Genomic DNA, 18,578 nt, shown 5'->3' on the forward strand with positions numbered 1-18,578 from the left:
TCAAACTGCTAGGTTGGCAGGAGCTGGGACAGAACAGTGGGAACTCACCCTGTTGTGCAGATTCGAACCACCAACCTTCTGATCAGAAAGACCAAGAGGCTCAGTGGTTTAGACCAAAGCGCCACCCACATCTCTTACACCAGGTAAAACCTGTGGACTGACTCAGTCCTCCTCACCTGCTTTTCCTTCGTGGCTTCCTGTTCCTCTGGACCACCCCACTTCCTGCAGCTGCTACAAAGGTCCCTTCCAGAGCTCTGCTCCTTAACCCCGCTTCTCTGGATCCCTGCTTGCTGAAGCAGATATCCTGGCCGCAGCTGCCAAGAAGTCCTTCTAAGGGCTCCCTCTTGCGGACTGTTTTCTTGCCTGACTTGGGACTTTCAATGTGTCCTAGCTCTCCTTTTTCCATTTTTATTGCCCAGAGTGCTGAGAATCTTGCTCATTGTTCTCTGTCTTGTCTGGTGCTTTCCCTACAAATTGTTGCCTGCACACCTACAGGTTCCACACACCCATCTAAGTCTTCTGATTCTCCTTTGGGCTTCTTTTCCAGATAAACAAAACAATCCATTCTTTTGTGTGTGTGTGTGTGTGTGTGTGTGTGTGTGTGTGTGTGTGTGTGTTAGCTTACTCATGGTTAAAATTAATTATCAAATTCCCTCTTTGAAAATAAGTAAATATCTATGTATTGTTGCTGAGCTCTTCCCCATTGAAAATGTGTATTTTTATTCTCTCTCTGCGATAAAAAAAAAAACCAATTTAAGACATGTGCAAATATATAGGTAAAGGTAAAGGTAAAGGGACCCCTGACCATTAGGTTCAGTTGCGGCCAATTCTGGGGTTGCGATGCTCATCTCGCTTTATTGGACGAGGGAGCCGGCGTACAGCTTCCGTGTCATGTGGCCAGCATGACTAAGCCACTTCTGGCGAACCAGAGCAGCGCACGGAAACATCGTTTACCTTCCCGCCTGAGCAGTACCTATTTATCTACTTGCACTTTGACGTGCTTTCGAACTGCTAGGTTGGCAGGAGCAGGGACCGAGCAACGGGAGCTCACCCCGTTGCGGGGATTCGAACCACCAACCTTCTGATCGGCAAGTTCTAGGCTCTGTGATTTAACCCACAGCGCCACCCGCATCCCTTGTGCAAATATATACTACAGTGGTGCCCCGCAATACGAATGCCTCACAAGACGGAAAACCCGCTAGACGAAAGGGTTTTCCATTTTTGAGCTGCTTCGCAAGACGATTTTCCCTACGGGCTTGCTTTGCAAGACGAAAACGTCTTGCAAGTGTTTCGATTTTTTTTTGCTCCCCCCTTTTTCTAAGCCGCTAAGCTGCTAATAGCCTTTTAACCGCTAATCCGCTAAGCCTTTAATAGCCGCTAAGCCTTTAATAGCCGCTAAACCGCTAATAGCGCTAATCCGCTAAGCCGCTAATAGGGTTGCTTCGCAAGACGAAAAAACCGCTAGACGAAGAGGCTTGCGGAACGGATTAATTTCGTCTTGCGAGGCACCACTGTACTGCGTAAATCTACCAATATGCACTACCGTCACTGCTTAAAAATCCAGTTTCACAAGATTCCGAGCACCTATGTATGGGAATACATGTATGGGAAAGGAGTATTTACAAAGAAGGCTTGCTAACATCATGCCACCACTATCTCCAGCAGCCCTAGAAGTAGGTTATCCGCCCCCCCACCTAAAGCCAATTTAACTCTTTTCCATGTATCTATTTTAACAAAACTTTCCCTTAATGATCTTCAAATGTAGACAGCCATGCCTGTTAAACCATTGTTCAAGGATAGCAGATTGAGTAATGGAGATGCCTGTTTGTGCTTGAGTGTGTGAAGATATGGATGCATGTATTGACCAGACAAGACACTTGCATGTGCTTAGCAAGATGGGACTGTTGCTTTGACCTACTAGCAATGGAGTTTCCCCAAACCAAAAAAATGACCACAGTGTGGTAATAAAGTCAACACAGACATTTGCCTTACTCAATACAGCATCTCTGGAGTAAGGAAGAAACAAACTTTATAGGAAGCTGGACTCCAAATGCGACGAGGAACATAAAATGTAATTTATTTAAGAGCACATTAAAATGACACTTGTGCACAGCACATACATATGAGAAATAAAAGCATATACTTGACAGACGTGTGGTTGAACACAAATGTTTGTTTCCGACAAATGTACAGTTTCCATTGTTAAGTTCATGTTGAATCAGGATATGAGGTATATTTGGCAGTTCCGCTTTATTCTGTAGCAGTAAAAACTCATCTGGGGCGCTGTATCCAGTTCTGAGCACCACGTTTTAAGGAGGTGAGATTGGAATGGGATCGGAGAAGGCAAACAAAGATGGTCAGTGGTGTGGAAAACAAGTCCTGTGAAGAAAGATGGAAGGAGCTTGGGATGTCTGGAGAAGAGAAGGCTGAGGAGGACTCTTGCAGAGGGCAAAGGCATGACTGTGCTGAACTGGCTTAAGTTAGAGGATAGTTTTGGTTGAGCCTTAGAGGAAACTTCTTAACAGTAAGAGCCATCCAAAAAAAGAAGGATTTTTCGCTCCCTAGAAGTCTTCAAGACAGCCACCTGTTGGAGATATTCCAGCTCTGGATTTCCTGCACTAAGCAGTAAGTTGGCCTACACCACCCCCTCAATGATTTTATGAAGAGTATACAGTGGTACCTCAGGTTACATACGCTTCAGGTTAAATACGCTTCAGGTTACAGACTCCGCTAACCCAGAAATAGTGCTTCAGGTTAAGAACTTTGCTTCAGGATAAGAACAGAAATCGGGCTCCGGCAGCGCGGCAGCAGCAGGAGGCCCCATTAGCTAAAGTGGTGCTTCAGGTTAAGAACAGTTTCAGATTAAGAACGGACCTCCGGAACGAATGAAGTACTTAACCCGAGGTACCACTGTACCCAGCCCAGTTGGTGTGTGATAGGTAGCTATCCTGTTTTGCTTGTTCACAGACTATTTTCTGTCTATAACTAGACACTGTTCCCTCATTTGTGTACAGTGGTACTGTACCTCGGGTTAAGTACTTAATTCGTTCCGGAGGTCCGTTCTTAACCTGAAACTGTTCTTAACCTGAAGCACCACTTTAGCTAATGGGGCCTCCTGCTGCTGCCGCACAATTTCTGTTCTCATCCTGAAGCAAAGTTCTTAACCTGAAGCACTACAGTGGTGCCCCGCAAGACGAATGCCTCGCAAGACGGAAAACCTGTTAGACGAAAGGGTTTTCCGTTTTTGAGCTGCTTCGCAAGACGATTTTCCCTATGGGCTTGCTTTGCAAGACGAAAATGTCTTGCAAGTGTTCCGATTTTTTTCCGCTCCCCCCCTTTTTCTAAGCCACTAAGCCGCTAATAGCCTTTTAGCTGCTAATCCGCTAATCCTTTAATAGCCGCTAAGCCTTTAATAGCCGCTAAACCGCTAATAGCACTAATCCGCTAAGCCGCTAATAGGGTTGCTTCGCAAGACGAGAAAACCGCTAGACGAAGAGACTTGCGGAACGGATTAATTTCGTCTTGTGAGGCACCACTGTATTTCTGGGTTAGCTGACTGTAACCTGAAGCGTATTTAACCTGAGGTACCACTGTATTTAAATCCTAGATTTATTATTTTGTGTTTCACACTGAAGGATATTATCCCATTTGGCCCTTGTGTGATGCATAATATGCTGGTTTTCACATTTCAAACAAGAGAAGTGCGAGATGCCATTTTATTTCCCACCCTTTGCCTTCTCAAAAATGTCTGAATTTCTTCTACATTCACCAGAAGCAATAAGTTGCAATAAATGCAAGATACATCTGAGCCTTTCAAGTCTACCTCGCTGAGAAGTACATAGTTGGTGAGAGATACAGGATCTTTCAGTGTTTAAGAGGCCAAAAAGCTCCACGCTCTCAGACTTTTGAGATGAGCATAGAACAATTCAGAAATCCTAGTTAAATATCTGACACAGAAACAACTACCTACAGAGCACCCTTTGTAAATAGATTGTTCGTATAATGATAATGTGGGTTGACGTACACATCTAAGCAGATCTAGGGGACAAATTTTCAGATGGTGTTAATGATAAAAACTGGATGTATTTACAATTTTGTCATCAGCTTCCTTTCCAAGCTACACGATCAGTATTCAGAGACTCAAAAGCAGTAAGAGCTGCTGTTCCCTGCAGGACTCACATTAATTAAAATAGTATGTGTGCTCCTTGCAACAATTCTTCCATCATATCACCTTGAAGTCTCAGAAAGTATTTTCCTGGCCACAGCTTGATCATTCAAGTCACTTTATCCCAGTGTTGACAGCTTTACAGGGATAGGAGGTTAAAACAGGGCTGTCCAAATTTTTTTCAAAGAGGGTCAGATTTGATGAAGTGAACTTGCGTGTTGACCTTTTTTTAGGGTTGAATTTCTTGAGCTTTTTGGGGGGATGGAGGTTGTTGAGCTTCTTTTTGGATTTCCCCCCAAAGTTGTTGAGCTAAGGATTGAAATAAATTGTCACAGGGGCCAGATTAACTAAGGTTACCAGATTATTTTCAATGAATCCAGGGACACTTTTTTTGTTCTTTTGAAGCCGAGTAGCAACAGGGAGTCAGTAGTGGGGATGGTGAGGCAAAAGACCCTGGGCCCAAGCACACATGCATATTGCATAAAGGTGCAAAGCCCTTATTTCGTACCCTGTGAAGACTCCCAAGCCTTCCCTGATCTCCTTGCCCCTTCTCCCTTTGTTTTGACAGAGCAGGGGAGGCTCGGGAGTCACAGGCGGGTGGCCATTGCCCAGGGGCCAGTCTGGTAGCGCAGTTGGCTGTGGCTGGCTTCAGAAGATGCTCGCTGCCGTGGCGCAGGAAAAATGGCAGACGCCATGGCAGCGAGCAGTTCCTGAAAGCAGCCAGAACCAACTGCACCAACAGGCTGCTGAGGCTGCCGCTGCCACGTTTCCCGGGACAGATTTGCAAATCTGGGGACATTCCGGGGACAGAATTTGTCCGGGGACAGATTTGCAAATCCAGGGACTGTCCCAGGGAACCGGGGATGTCAGGTAACCCTAGATTAACCCAACCTGCGGGCCGGATTAGGCCCCCCGGCCGGACTTTGGACATGCCTGGGTTAAAATAAATACAGTCAGACCTTGGAAGTCAAACAGAATCCATTCTGGAAGTTCAACTTCCAAAACGTTCGAAAACCAAAGCGCGGCTTCTGAAGGTCCTGCAGCCAATCAGAAGCCATGGAAGCCCCGACCGACGTTCGGCTTCCAAAAATAGTTCACAAACCGGAACAATCACTTCCAGGTTTGTGACGTTCAGGAGCCAAAACGTTCAAGAACTAAGCTGTTCGAAAGCCAAGATACGGCTGTAAATGTCTGAATTCCTTTCAGGATATACAAATGCAACAAAGGTTTTTTTTAAAAAAAATAAGAAAATCTATGTATACTTGGCAAGCTTGCAGCTTCTGCATGGACACCTTGAAGACTGATAGAAGGCTACACATATAAGCTACTACTAAAGTGAGACAGCGCTAATCCATCCTATGCTTCAGCTGCTTCCATGTAGCTCAGGTCGCTTCTTTTGTACGCGTGATTCATAGAGCTAAACGTTCACCTTGCTCACTTTGCTGGATGTGAAACCTCTGGTGAGATTGCAAAAAAGAGTAGGTGTTCTGGCTTTAGATATTTGGGTAAGGAGCTAAGCAAGTGATTATCCCAGAACTGACATTAGCACTCCTTTCCATTTTCTGAGCAGGGCTGGCGAATCCCAGATGTTACAAACCCCCAGTGGCAAAACTGTTTGTGCCAGCGCCATAAATGGGGGAATAACTGGATACCTTTTGCTGAAATACTGGTATAATGGGTTATGGCAATTGGCCCTTGGCAAGAAATTGGCACAAGAATGCAGGGAAACTTCCAGTAGTAGTGGGGGACCAACTCTGTCAACTCAGTGGTGATCTGGCACCTGTTTCTCTGCTTTGTTAATAAAGACGGATTTTGACAGAAGGCCACCCTCAGCTTCCTTCTCATTTTGATATTTCTTGATAGTCTGCAACTTCTGGTGTTTTATCAGTTTCTCTTTCTGAATTGTATAGAGTGACTCTCTTCTTGTCGCTTCTTCATTATGGTTTTTAAAAATGACAATAAAAACAGTTTAGAAAGAAAAGTCTAGTTTTGCTCTTGGTTGCAGATGAGATGGAACAAACCTCTCCCTTGGGCATATGATTCAGTTCCTCGTGTTCTGATAACAGATTATAGCTTCACATTCTGTATATCTGAGAGTAAGACCCCTTGAATTCAGTAGGACTTACTTCTGAGTGGACACGGTTAGGAGTGGGCTGTAAATGATGTTTCAAATTTAGGAATGCCCCCCTCTACTCAGGTATCTCAAGGCTTCTGGTCATAGATATTTATAGTGTCTATTGACTTAGGGTATCTTAAAATACTTTTTTAAAGGATGTGGCATGACCGGCATTCTGGAGAAAGGTTATATAAACAGATGAGTAAAGTTGAGTGGCCTCTACAGGTCTTCAAAGTAAAACGTATTTCACTCAATGACTTAAAATAAGATGACTGCCTCTGGGTTTTTTAACAAGCTAGAAAATGCCCCAGAATCTTCTGCAACATGCACTGATTTCACAGCAGGAAAGGAAGTGGCTAATAATGTATGCTAAGTAGGAAGTCTGAAAAACACTTGTCTGTGTATATTAGTTTTATACATGTTATCAATTATACACTGCAGGCTAATATTCTGATGCTTAAAGGAATGAACAGTGCAAGTGGCACGATATATCATTTATCTGCTTCTGTCAGTATGTGTTCCAACAAATATCCAAAAGTTGGCAAATTTTGTCAATAATGTGTCACAGCACAAACAATGTTCTAGCAGTGCAATCATAGGTATATCTAATTAGAAATAAGCTTCACTGGCTTCCGTGGGACTTACTCACTGGTAAGCATGTATGGCGGCCTTATTTTGGGGAATGCATAACTAGAGTATGTCAGCCCGCCTCCCAAAATTGTCCCCCAAACCAAGGACTAGATCCGGGGCCGCCACGTGGCACGTGTGGGTGCATTGCTGGCCTTGACGAACTCCTCTGGTGCCCGTGAAGCCTCTGAGAGTCCCCACTCCCTGCTCAATGTCCCCTTTGTTAAGAGGTGATGAGAGTAGTTTACCACCACTTGAGAAGGAGGAAGCTGGAAGACTTAGGTTCTTCCCAACTTTGTGTTTCAGCTCCGTGGGCTGGATTCAACTAAGCAGGTGGGAGCCAGTGCCCCACAAGTCCAAACAGGATCGCCCTCTTGCTCCCCCCCCAGCTGGCTCCAGGGGTCTAGAGACACCCCCCCCCAGAACAACAGATGGACGGAGGAGAGGGGAGACTTTACCGACGAGCATGTGGAAATGCTTGTTTGATGGCACGATTGAAGGCTACCCCATCAGAGTGCTTTTCAAGACTCCGATTGGGACCACAGAAGCTGGATTTAACCTGGAGTGACCAAGAGGGAAGGGAGGACCAGGAGGGGCCTGGGAGACTGGGCCAGGGGGAAGAGTCAGGAGGAAAAAGGGCATGTATTACTGCATGTGCACTCATGCACACATATCCGATCTCGTAGAATAAACCCTCTTGATACCGCTCAATATTTTCACATGTTCGCCCACCATCAAATCACATCTCTCCTCTGCCTCCATGGACAGATTGTAAAAAACAACAACCCCGGACAGGTTCAATGTTTTTTGGCACTGCCATGGTGCAAAAGCATAGATCCAAGGCACGGATCCAAATGGATCCACATTACAAGCGATTTCTGAAATCCACCATTAAGCCATAGGACAGGGTATGTCCAACTCAGTTATTACAGAGAGCCATAGGAGCCAACTCCTAGGGGCTGTGGGGGCTTCGGCCTCCACAATAAAATATTTGAGCACAAAGTTGATGGACGTTTCCATTCAAATGGTGTGTGTGCATTGTGTCATGTGATCCATTGTGCAGGGTGGGGCTTACCTGGGCCCCCACAATAGTTCATTCAAGTTGGCAGCCCTGCAGAAAACTAAGTTATTTAATGTTATGTTTATAGAATCCTAAAACTGTAGAGTTCAAGGGGAGTCCAACCGTCATCCAGTCTGCAATCTTGCCTACAGCTATCCCTGGGGCTCGAACCACCAACCTTCTGGTTAACAGCCAGGCACACTCACCCATTGCACCACAGAAGGGCCATTATGGTAGACCTACACCAGGATTTCAGGAGGCTTACGCTAAGCACAGATTAAAAACTTGACACTGGAAACACTGAGTGAAAGAAAACTGAGTACGAACACAGCCTTGATGTATACCGTATTTTTCGCCCTATAGGACGCACTTTTTCCCCTCCAAATGAAGGGGAAATGTGTGTGCGTCCTATGGGGTGAATGCAGGCTTTCGCTGAAGCCTGGAGAGCGAGAGGGGTCGGTGCGCACCGACCCCTCTCGCTCTCCAGGCTTCGCGGACCTATCCGCAAGCAGCGGGAGTGCTCCTGCTGCTTGGGGAGAGTTGCCGGCATCCCGAAGCCTGCGCACGCTGAGATCAGTGCGTCCAGGCTTCGCGGACCTCTCCGCAAGCAGCGGGAGCCAGCGCTGGGCTCCCACGGCTTGCAGAGAGCTGCCTGTTTGGGGGCTGGGGTCGGGGGCAAGCTTGGGCCTCCCCCGCCCCAGCCCCGCGCCTGGGGGGGAAATAATTTTTTCCCCTTTATTTCCCCCCCAAAAAACTAGGTGCGCCTTATGGGACAGTGCGTCCTATAGGGCGAAAAATACGGTATACAATAGATGGACACAGCAAGGGGAATTTTACAAGGAAGAACACCAGCCTGCAGGCAGCTGAACTCTATAATAAACAGGGCTGCCATACGTCCGGGATTTCAAAGGTGGAATTGACGTCCGGGGGGGTGGGGGTGGATTTCTGAAAGGCGGTGCTTTGCCCTGGATCTTAGGCAAGTCAAGATCTTGTCTGAAAAAAGCTCAACAGCATTTGGGTTTTCCTAAAATAAGCTCAACAACTTTCGAGGTGTCCTTGTTTTTTACTTTTTGAAATATGGCAACCCTAACAATAAATCAGTTCTTCTGCAAAGTTCAGCTTAAGTCAAGTTCTTATTTCTAAGAGTCCCGGGTCTCTGAGCACCACACTGATCCTCACCACTGCCTTGTGTGAACTGCCTGTGCCCTACACCCAGCAAACCTCTAGGGTTGCAAACATAGCAAGTCTTCCCTTTACGAAATCCCTCATAAAGGTCCAATAAACTCCAGGGCTCCTGATAACACAATTTGGAAACCTAATATAATGAGCTTGATCTATGAGAAGATTGTATGTGAATGATTGAAGTGGGAAGTAACTGAAAAATGATTCATCACACTACTAAAAATCTCAAGATATATGTTTGTTTTCTGTTGAAGTTACACTGAAAGAGCAGTAGTTGCGGCAAGTATCCAAACTCGGCTAGACCCCAGTTCTGCAGCTACGCCACTGATTTGCTTGTTTTGCTTTATGTAAATGCAAAAAGTTCACCACTGACAAAGTTAGACAAAGTAGTAACTTTTGGATAAATAATTCCTATCTCGAAAGGAGTTGTTTTAAAATCAGTGTAGAAAAATTAGTGTAATGGATCCTGTACAAATGATTTCACCTATATATGCATATATATATATATAGTAACAAATGAGGGAATATATATTCTTTACCTGGGAGATGATTCTCATGTGCAAATTGAAATAGGGCAGTTTAAATGCATTTTACGCTGGTCTTCATAATCTGGGTAAAAAGTGTGTGACAGTCTGAACAAGCGAGACTTTGCTTCCTCTTTTGGCTCTACCGTGTTTGCTGAGTGCTATGTAAAAGCTTTTGTACATGGCTGATTCGTAGGCATTGTAGTTGTTGGGAAGAAGAGTTTCTTTGAATTTACATTCGTCTTGAAAAGTTGCCTGGATAGAGAGAAGAAAGAAACACAGTGTGATTGCAACATCTGCTCACATTCGTCATCACGTGTTGCCTGTATAATTCCTTCATTTCTGGAATAGCACCTTTAATCTGTATTGCTTCATATTGTTTCAAGGTGTATACATTAAATACAGGTAGGTAGGTAGATGAATCGATGGGAATGTATACATCAATTAAATTAATGGGTGCATGTGTGTGAGAGAGAAAGGTAAATGGCCAGTTCCTGTGGTCCATGCCCCTATTGCTACTCTCCTGAAAATACTCCTTCCAAACAGAGAAGGTAGAAATAGGAAAAATGATATTCTGGCGCCAGGAACTGGACACAGGAGTGCAGGTGTGTTCTTTCCAAGGCAGATTTGAATGCTATACTTCTGTTGATGCAGAAGTATCAACAAGGAGCAAGACGGTGTGAGCATAACACACCAATCCTGGTCCAACTGCACTGGCTACCGATTAGTTTCTGGGCTCAATTCAAGGTGCTGGTTTTGACCTATAAAGCCTTAAATGGCTCAGGACCGTAATACCTTAAGGACCTTAAAAAGTGGAAAACCCAACGATAGAAGAATGGCAGATGAAGATGATGGATTTTTCGGAGCTAGCCGACCTAACCGGAAGAGTCCGCGACCAGAAGGAGGAGTATCAGGAAGAGTGGATTAAATTTAATGATTACTTAGTTAAATATGTTAAGTTAAATTAACTGAAAACAATTTGCAGATACTTAATTGGCTTAGGATTTTATTTATGTTGAATATCGAATTAATATGTTTAATTTCATAATGTGAAGATCTAAGGATGTTAATGTTTAAGTTAAATTTTATAAGAACTGTGATTTGGAAAACCGTTAAAAGGACATGCAATGAAATTCAACCAAGGGGAAGCAAGGAAGTCACTTAACAATGTTAACAAGTGCAATTTTCAATAAGGCTATGATTTATGTTTGTTTGTCTTATGTGTTTGTTTGTTTATAATGTTGTGAAAACCAATAAAAAAATTTTGGGGGGAAAAGAAAAAAAAAGGACCGCCTCTTTCCATATGAACCTGAGATCACCTTCTGAGGTTCTTCTTCGTGTGCCTCCTCCTTGAGAGCTCAGGAGGGTGGCAACACGAGAACGGGGCCTTCTCTACAGTGGCTCCCTGCCTGTAGAATGCTCTCCCCAGGAAAGTTCACCTGGCGCCTTCACTATACATCTTTAGGTTCCAGGCAAAAACATTCCTCTTCAAGCAGGCCTTTGCCTGACCTGACATCCTATACCCTTTTTAAAATGCTGGCTCTTTTTTTTTTTGGAGGGGGGGTTGAGATCTGGTTTTTGTTTTGATTTTATGTAAGTGATTTTTAATGTGAGACCTTCAGGTATAGGGCAGTATAGAAATAAAATAATGAAAATAATGGCAAGCTAGGTGTTCCCCATCTGGTTTTTCCTGCCTAAGTGCAGATCCTCACATTTGTCCCTATTGACATTCATTTTGTTAGCTTGGGTCCAGTTCTCCAATCTGCTAAGGTCATTTTTCGAACCCCGATTCTGCCTCCTGAGGCATTAGCTACCACTCCCAGTTTGGTGTCACCTGCAAATTTGCTGAGCATCCCCTCAATTCCTCCGTCCAGGTGGAAAGATGTTGGACGACAATGGGCCCAAGACAGAATCCTGTGGCACCCCACTTGTTACTTTTGTATGTTTAAATCAGAAGAAAGGAAGCCGAAACAACCAGTGTCATGGCTGCTAGGACCAGGGATGCCCATGCTAGCTCAGGTGCCAACACTGGGCCTCTTTGCCACTGCCCCCATCCAGAGGCACAACTAGGATCCTTTGCGCCCCTTGGCAAGATCTGTTTCTGTTTCCATTTCTGCCATGGTGCAAGCAGGATGGGAAGCTTCTGTTGGGAAACTGTACGTGCAGCTACTCACACAGAGTCAATCAAGGTTTGGCAGACAGCCAGAAGGCAATCTGAAGGAGTAAGTCTGCCTGGTGATAACAGAGGCATGGAGACAGCTCCCTGATTGGTCAAGCTCTCTCAAGGGAGTGATAATTAATGGCCTACTACCGTATTTTTCACACCATAGGATGCACCGGACAATAGGACGCACTTTCTTTTAGAGGGGGGAGAACAAGAAAAAAAATTCTCCCCCTCTCTGCCCAGTGCCCCTTCAGTGAAGCGGCAGGAGGCGCTGCACAGAGAGGGGGAGAACTTTCCCCCTCTTGTTTTCTCGCTCTAAAACAAGGTGCCGTTTAAGGTGCGTTCAGGCGGCTACCTTGGAAGCCTGGAGAGCGAGAGGGGTCGGTGTGCACTGACCCCTCTCGCTCTCCAGGATTCAGGTTCCTTTTGACCTGCTCTTTGGGGCTGGCAGGGGGAAGCCCACCACCAGCCCCAAAGAGCAGGTCAGGGAGCAGCGGAGAGGCTCCTGCCATAGCCACGCGTCACCTCTCCAGCCAGGAGAGGGTCGCGGGGGGCTGCTTTAGCCCCGCGCGTGCGCTCTCCCAGCTGGAGAAGTGACACGGGGCTGTAGAGGTTCCTGCCATAGCCGCGCGTCACCTCTCCAGCCAGGAAAGCTACTGGGAGGGCCTTTTATTGGAAATGTAATAGCCTGTAACGAAATGCTAAGAAAAACATGGTCAGAAGTCCCAATGACTTTTTGAGCACGGAAGACCATGGTAGTATACCATAGAACAGACAGTTGACTGGTAGATTGCCGGGGTACCCCTTGTTGATTGCGGGATTATATGGATCGCTCCAACAACTCTTGCCTATCCTTCCCCAAAAAAGCTCAACAACTCTGGGGAATGCTCCCCCCAAAAAACTCTTGGCAATGACAATGGGTAAATCACTGCCAGTTTTATTATACTGGGAGTAGATTGCAGCCTCTAGAGGGTTGGACTTGCCATAGAATAAATCAGAAAACGGTGGCTCCTTGTATTCCGTTACCCATGTAAATTAACGGTTCCCGTGAGTGCAAAATGCAGACCAATGGTTGGCTCAGGGATAGTGTTATGTACTGAGTTGAATAGGATCCAAAATGCAGCAGTCTGATTGGTCCTAGAACAATAGGATCCAAAATGCAGCAGTCTGATTGATCCTAGAACAATAGGATCCAAAATGCAGCAGTCTGATTGGTCCTAGAGCAATGCAGCAGTCTGATTGGTCTGCAGGAGCCACCCAATCCAGCTCCAGATGGAAATGAATCCACAACCTGATTGGCCCACAGGAGAATTCCGGAATTAGCCAATCACGTGCAGCCCATTGTGTAAATTATGTATATAAAGCAGATATTGTGGGGGAACTTCCATTCCTCCTCACCACTATAAGCTGAATAAACAGCATGAAATCCATTCTTGACTCCGAGTATATTTCAGATAGGCAACCTAAGGCCCATGGGCCACAAGTAGCCCACAGGAGTTGTTTAACCGGCCCAAGAGCTGCCCCCGAACTGAGCTTGAAGAGTCCCCACCCACTGCGCTAAACCAGCGCAGCACAGCACGGGGACTCGCTTCCGCGGTGCTGGAAATCGCGTCTGCGCATGCTCAGGTGCCAAATATCGCGTCTGCACAGACGCAGATGCCGGAAATCGTGTCTGCGCAGACGCCGAAAATCGCAGCTGAGCGTGCTCACACATGCGCACGATCCAGCCCACGGAGGGATCTCCACTGGGGTTAACCAGTCCAGGCGAGGTAAACCTTGCTGACCCCTGTTGGCTAATACAGCTATCAAGGTAACTTGCATGTGTGAATCAGTGATCATAGCTGTAACGTCTCAGATAAAATTCGGTATCTCCTGATGGCTGGGTGAGCACCATAGATTAAAAACACACCAGCACCAGTTTCCTTTGAGCAGCAAGTTCCCGCTATGCATCACAAATATGTTTTGAAACTCCCCATGGTTTTGAAAGCGGGTTGGTGACATTGGTGGCCGTGGCCGCTGTTTGAGAAACAGTTCACACATGCAGCTCTGATTCATCAGTTGTACAGTAAAAGCCATCAACATACAGAGATGGGAAAACTGCCTACAAGGCAACACGAGAATCCTACAAAAGTTACAGAGACTATATCTTGCACAATAAATACAGTTACCGTATTTTTCTCTCTATAAGACGCACCAGACCACAAGACGCACCTAGTTTTTGGAGGAGGAAAACAAGAAAAAATATATATTCTGAATCTCAGAAGCCAGAGCAGCAAGAGGGATCGCTGTGCAGTGAAAGCAGCAATCCCTCTTGCTGCTCTGGCTTCTGGGATAGCTGCGCAGCCTGCATTCGCGCCATAAGACGCACACACATTTCCCCTTACTTTTTAGGAGGGAAAAAGTGAGTCTTAAAGAGCAAAAAATACGGTAATTTGGACCAACTAATCTCATACATTTTGGAATGCCAGTGAATGCAGATCTTGACAGGAGCTGATACTTTTTCAAAGGTGAAAATATTCAAGATTTCTCAGCAAAACGCATAGCAACGTATTAGCATTTCCTTGACTGAAAACCAGATTGTAAGACTACTCACCGTGCCGTATAATTTCCCGTTGCTGTTCATTGCAATAAAGAGTGCACTTTTGACACCAAACAGACTAACCACACCTCTCTCTACTGTTGATATTTCCAAGAGACCTAGAGAAGCAGACAGATGCAATGGAGATTGAAAGCCGCTTTTTTTATAGCTGCTGAAGGAACATTATTAAATATAGAAACCCCTATTTTAAAAAGTTATACAAAATTAATAGAAAACAATAACTTTTGTGCAACAGATTTTTCATCTAACTGATCTTAAGAAACTAAAACCAAATTTTAAAAAATCACAAATAGGCTGATCCACAAATAAATGGATTTTAGTCGATCTGCCTTTTATAAGTGAATAATCAGTTAGACAAGGAATTAAATCATTTGTGTCTGCAATCCTCTGCACACTTACCTGAGAAAGCAAGTCCTACTGAAAGGAATGGAGCTTCCTTCTGAGTAGACATATATAGGATTGCACTGTGAATTTAGAACCCGACAGTTAAGCACCTTCATTTCTCATTGATTTCAAGGGGGAGGCTTAAAAGCTTAATTCTTAATCAAAGGAACACACATATGTTTAAGTGTGGCTGGACTGTGCACTAAATCACCATCCTCTTTTAATTCTAGTTCTTTTCTGTGCGTCTATACGAGAGTGTGCCGCACACCAGAGGGCAATTCCACTTAGAAGAGACCCCAAAACAACACACCAAAGACTGAATAGTGCTAACAGAATGCTAACCGCCTCCTATTCCTGCATTTCAGGGGTTGGGCTAGATGACCCTTGGGGTCCCTTTCTACGATTCTATTATTGGGAGAGGAGGCTGAAAATTTGGGAAGAGAGGGAATGGAACGGAATGGCTGGGAAGGAGAAGAAGAGAGCCAGAAAGAGAGAGAGAGAGAGAGCGCACAATCTCATTGTCTGGCTAGGTAATTTCCTGGTTCTTACTGAGAAACTATTCTTAAATGTTCCCAGGGATGGAAGTGAGAGTTGCCCATAGAAATCAATGGAGTAATTCAATATTTTAACATAACTGAAGCTGGGCAGCAGCGTAACCCCTTCCCCCCCAAAAAAAAACCCCAGCCCAGTTGTTGTGTGATAGGTAGCTATCCTGTTTTGCTTGTTCACAGACTATTTTCTGTCCATAACTAGACACTGTTTCCTCATTTGTGTATTGCCTTTTGAGCAACATTTAAAAAAATGGCAGCATGTACATAAATGTACACGTTCTTTAGGTTTCTTCCCCTTCTTCCATGTCTCTAGATGTAAAAGCGCTCCATGTGTGTGCATCTTATCTCTAGTATACAAGTACGCACAGGGATTCAGACACGCTGGTTTTCCTTCCATTCCCCCTCCCAAGCCATCTGTCCAGACAGTAAATACGGCTCAAGGTGTTTGAGTGGCAGATTTCATTCTTCTGCAGTCAGATCCATTGTGAGATAAAAGATTATTTTTTGCATTCTTAATTTGTTAAAAGAAAGCAGGAAATGATTGTTCTCAATCTAGTAGCACATCTGATACAGGACATATTGTTCCAGAACATATACATACTCTATCCAGCAGGAGGAACGAAATGGAAGGCTTAAGTAGTGATTTCTTGTCGTGATAATAGGTGCTTTAATGAACAAATATCCCTCTCTTTTATCTGTGGTGATGCTGTCATAATGTAATTGCTGGTTCAGAGCCAGCAAGCCCCGCCTTCTCTGCATTTTTGGCAAGCTCAGAACTTGCAGCAATGCATTTAAAACAAACCATAAATATAATTCCCACTCAGCTCTTCAAATTCCAACCCATTTACAGTGATCTCCACAATGTAGATCACAAAATGAATGATGAAGTCATTTTCTATACTTCGCAACCAATTGCTGGCATTATTTTTCAAAGCAGTCTTTTAATTTCCTGGATTAAAATTAACAACCTATATTATTGCCGTGAAAGCCGTCTTTTAAGATTTCTCAGTATTCCCAACTTTTTCCCAAACATCCCATACATACAGGCTGCAAGTCCATCTACCTGCAAAAAAGGGGGGCATGGGGGAGCTGGAAGAGCATCTTAAAAAAAAGAGAGAGAGAGAAAGATCCCAACCTCTTTGCTTTTTCAAGGCTGTAAAGTCAAACCAACTAAAAATAAGTTGGTATCTAATTTTGTCCAAGTATTCAGGACGTCTTTCAGCCTGGAGGTTTTGGGTGCTGATTGATCCTGAAACATTTAAAAAGGCCACAGAAGTACTTAAGACTAATAATAATAATAATAATAATAATAATAATAATAATAATAATCAGCAGTAGCTTTCAGGTTCTAGGTAGGGTGTTAGAAATCAAGTCAAAAAGTGATATCAATTCCACCATTTTGCATTGTGATGCAGTTTGCAACTCACTGTATTGGTTTTCAGCATGAATACCACTTATCTGTCCATCTGGAAATATCTGGAGATGAAACCCAATGCCCACGTTGCAGTAAAGCCTCCGCCGCCTCTTGATTCCTAGCAAATAGTCAGTCTCCCAGTTGACTTCAGATTTCTCCCCTGACATTCCAGCAAGAGACCTGGATAAGATAGACTCCCATCCTCTGTCCAAGAGGGTGCCATTTGTTCTGACGACAACTGGGTAGGAAAAGAGAATCTCAGCCAGAAAGCCCAGGAGAACAAAAGCAGGGAACGTCAAGTGAATGCTGGCTTCGTAGGACATAGTGATGAGAAGCCTTTGTGCAATAGCCATCCGTTCACCTCCTGGGCACGTGGTCAGAATTAATGGCCCTAAAAATACCACCCTTCTTGTTTTTCTCCCTTCAGCATGGTGGCAGTGGCTTATTTTTGGAAAGCAGAGGAAGATTTTGGACATGAAACTAAAGCCCAAGAGCAGTTGGGTCAGGGAGAGAATGAGAAGTCTGGTGGGGACCTGCTCTCCAGTCAGCAGCGTTCTATATTTGATTGATCTATCGTTATGTTAAAAGGGAGACTCCACCCTGCAGTATCGATCTGGCATCAGTGTTCTGCCTAAGGGTTACATCCGTGTAACCCTTAATCAGCGGAAGCTCCTCTGTTGAGCAAAGTGGGGTGTAGCCCTACAAAGATTCTAGTCCCCCCAAACTTCTGCAGCCATGGTTCAGTCTCCTGCCGCTCAGGCATTACAGTGTATTAAAGCATTTCCCGGACTGAGAGGCTTCCTCAATATTTCTGCCCATCTTCTCTGCTTAGCTGATGAAAATAATCAACCTTGAGATGTAGGCTGACAGTGACTCGCCCAAGGCAGCCCAGGGAGCTTCACAGATGAGCTGAGATTTAGGCTTTCAGCACCGTTTCCCATCTGTAGACGCAGGAGAGCTATTAGGATGATAATAATAATTGGAAATTCCAATGGGTTTCCAGACAGCACTGGGGGATTTCCTGGCTGATATGACTGATGCTCCTGTCAAAGCCCCAGCCAACTGCTGGAACATCAGAATGGCTCAGGCTGTTGACACCACTACCCCGAGTGCCTTCTCCCACTTTGTGGAGTCCCCTTGGCTCCCTGGTATAATCCAGAGTTTAGGGCAAGGAAACAAGCTGGGAGACAGCTCAAACCCAAGTGGAGAAGCCTCCAGCAATTGAACACTCCTGAGGCTTCACTAGTGGCAGTGGAGACAGTAAAGAAGGCATACTTTGCTGCCTCCATTGCATCCTCAATATGCAGGTGGCGCTGTGGGTTAAACCACAGAGCCTAGGACTTGCTGATCAGAAGGTCGGCGGTTCGAATCTCCGCGACGGAGTGAGCTCCCGTTGCTCAGTCCCTGCTCATGCCCACCTAGCAGTTCGAAAGCACGTCAAAGCGCAAGTAGATAAATAGGTACTGCTTTGGCGGGAAGGTAAACGGCATTTCCGTGTGCTGCTCTGGTTCGCCGGAAGCGGCTTAGTCATGCTGGCCACATGACCCGGAAGCTGTACGCAGGCTCCCTCGGCCAATAAAGCGAGATGAGCACCGCAACCCCAGAGTTGGCCACGACTGGACCTAATGGTCAGGGGTCCCTTTACCTTTACCTAGAGCTTTCCAGAGAGTGAGGGGCTTCTTACAGTCTGGCCTGGAGGTGGTGGGACTGACGGTATCTTGCTGTTGTTGTTTTTTGCAAAGCATTTTGAGGATAAAATCACTTACATCACCAGGACTTGACTCAATTGTTA

The 18,578-nt window shown here is 45.1% G+C and overlaps 1 protein-coding gene across 1 annotated transcript; it reads right to left on the minus strand.

Moving 5' to 3' along the window:
- Nucleotides 1-1,520: 1,520 nt before the first annotated feature.
- FGF6 (fibroblast growth factor 6) lies at nt 1,521-17,314 on the minus strand. The gene is made up of 4 exons (XM_081191908.1): nt 16,800-17,314; nt 14,432-14,535; nt 9,690-9,929; nt 1,521-2,379 (listed from the first exon to the last, which is right to left on the minus strand). Exons 1-3 carry the CDS (start codon nt 17,260-17,262, stop codon nt 9,753-9,755), a joined length of 744 nt encoding a protein of 247 aa, XP_081048034.1. The 5' UTR covers nt 17,263-17,314; the 3' UTR covers nt 1,521-2,379; nt 9,690-9,752.
- Between the last annotated feature and the right edge of the window lie 1,264 nt (nt 17,315-18,578).

Source organism: Podarcis bocagei, assembly GCF_964188305.1.
Source record: "Podarcis bocagei genome assembly, chromosome: 4".
Taxonomy (NCBI): Eukaryota; Metazoa; Chordata; class Lepidosauria; order Squamata; family Lacertidae; genus Podarcis; species Podarcis bocagei.

Bases quoted from the DNA above. Each gene is read 5' to 3' on its own strand.
- FGF6 (XM_081191908.1), bottom strand. From the start codon at position 17,262: ATGTCCAAAATCTTCCTCTGCTTTCCAAAAATAAGCCACTGCCACCAT. The intron at 14,536-16,799 runs GTGAGTTGCAAA...CTGCTTCTCTAG, and splicing joins TCATGCTGAAAACCAATACA to GTCTCTTGGAAATATCAACA. The intron at 9,930-14,431 runs GTGAGTAGTCTT...CTCTCTATCCAG, and splicing joins ACGGGAAATTATACGGCACG to GCAACTTTTCAAGACGAATG.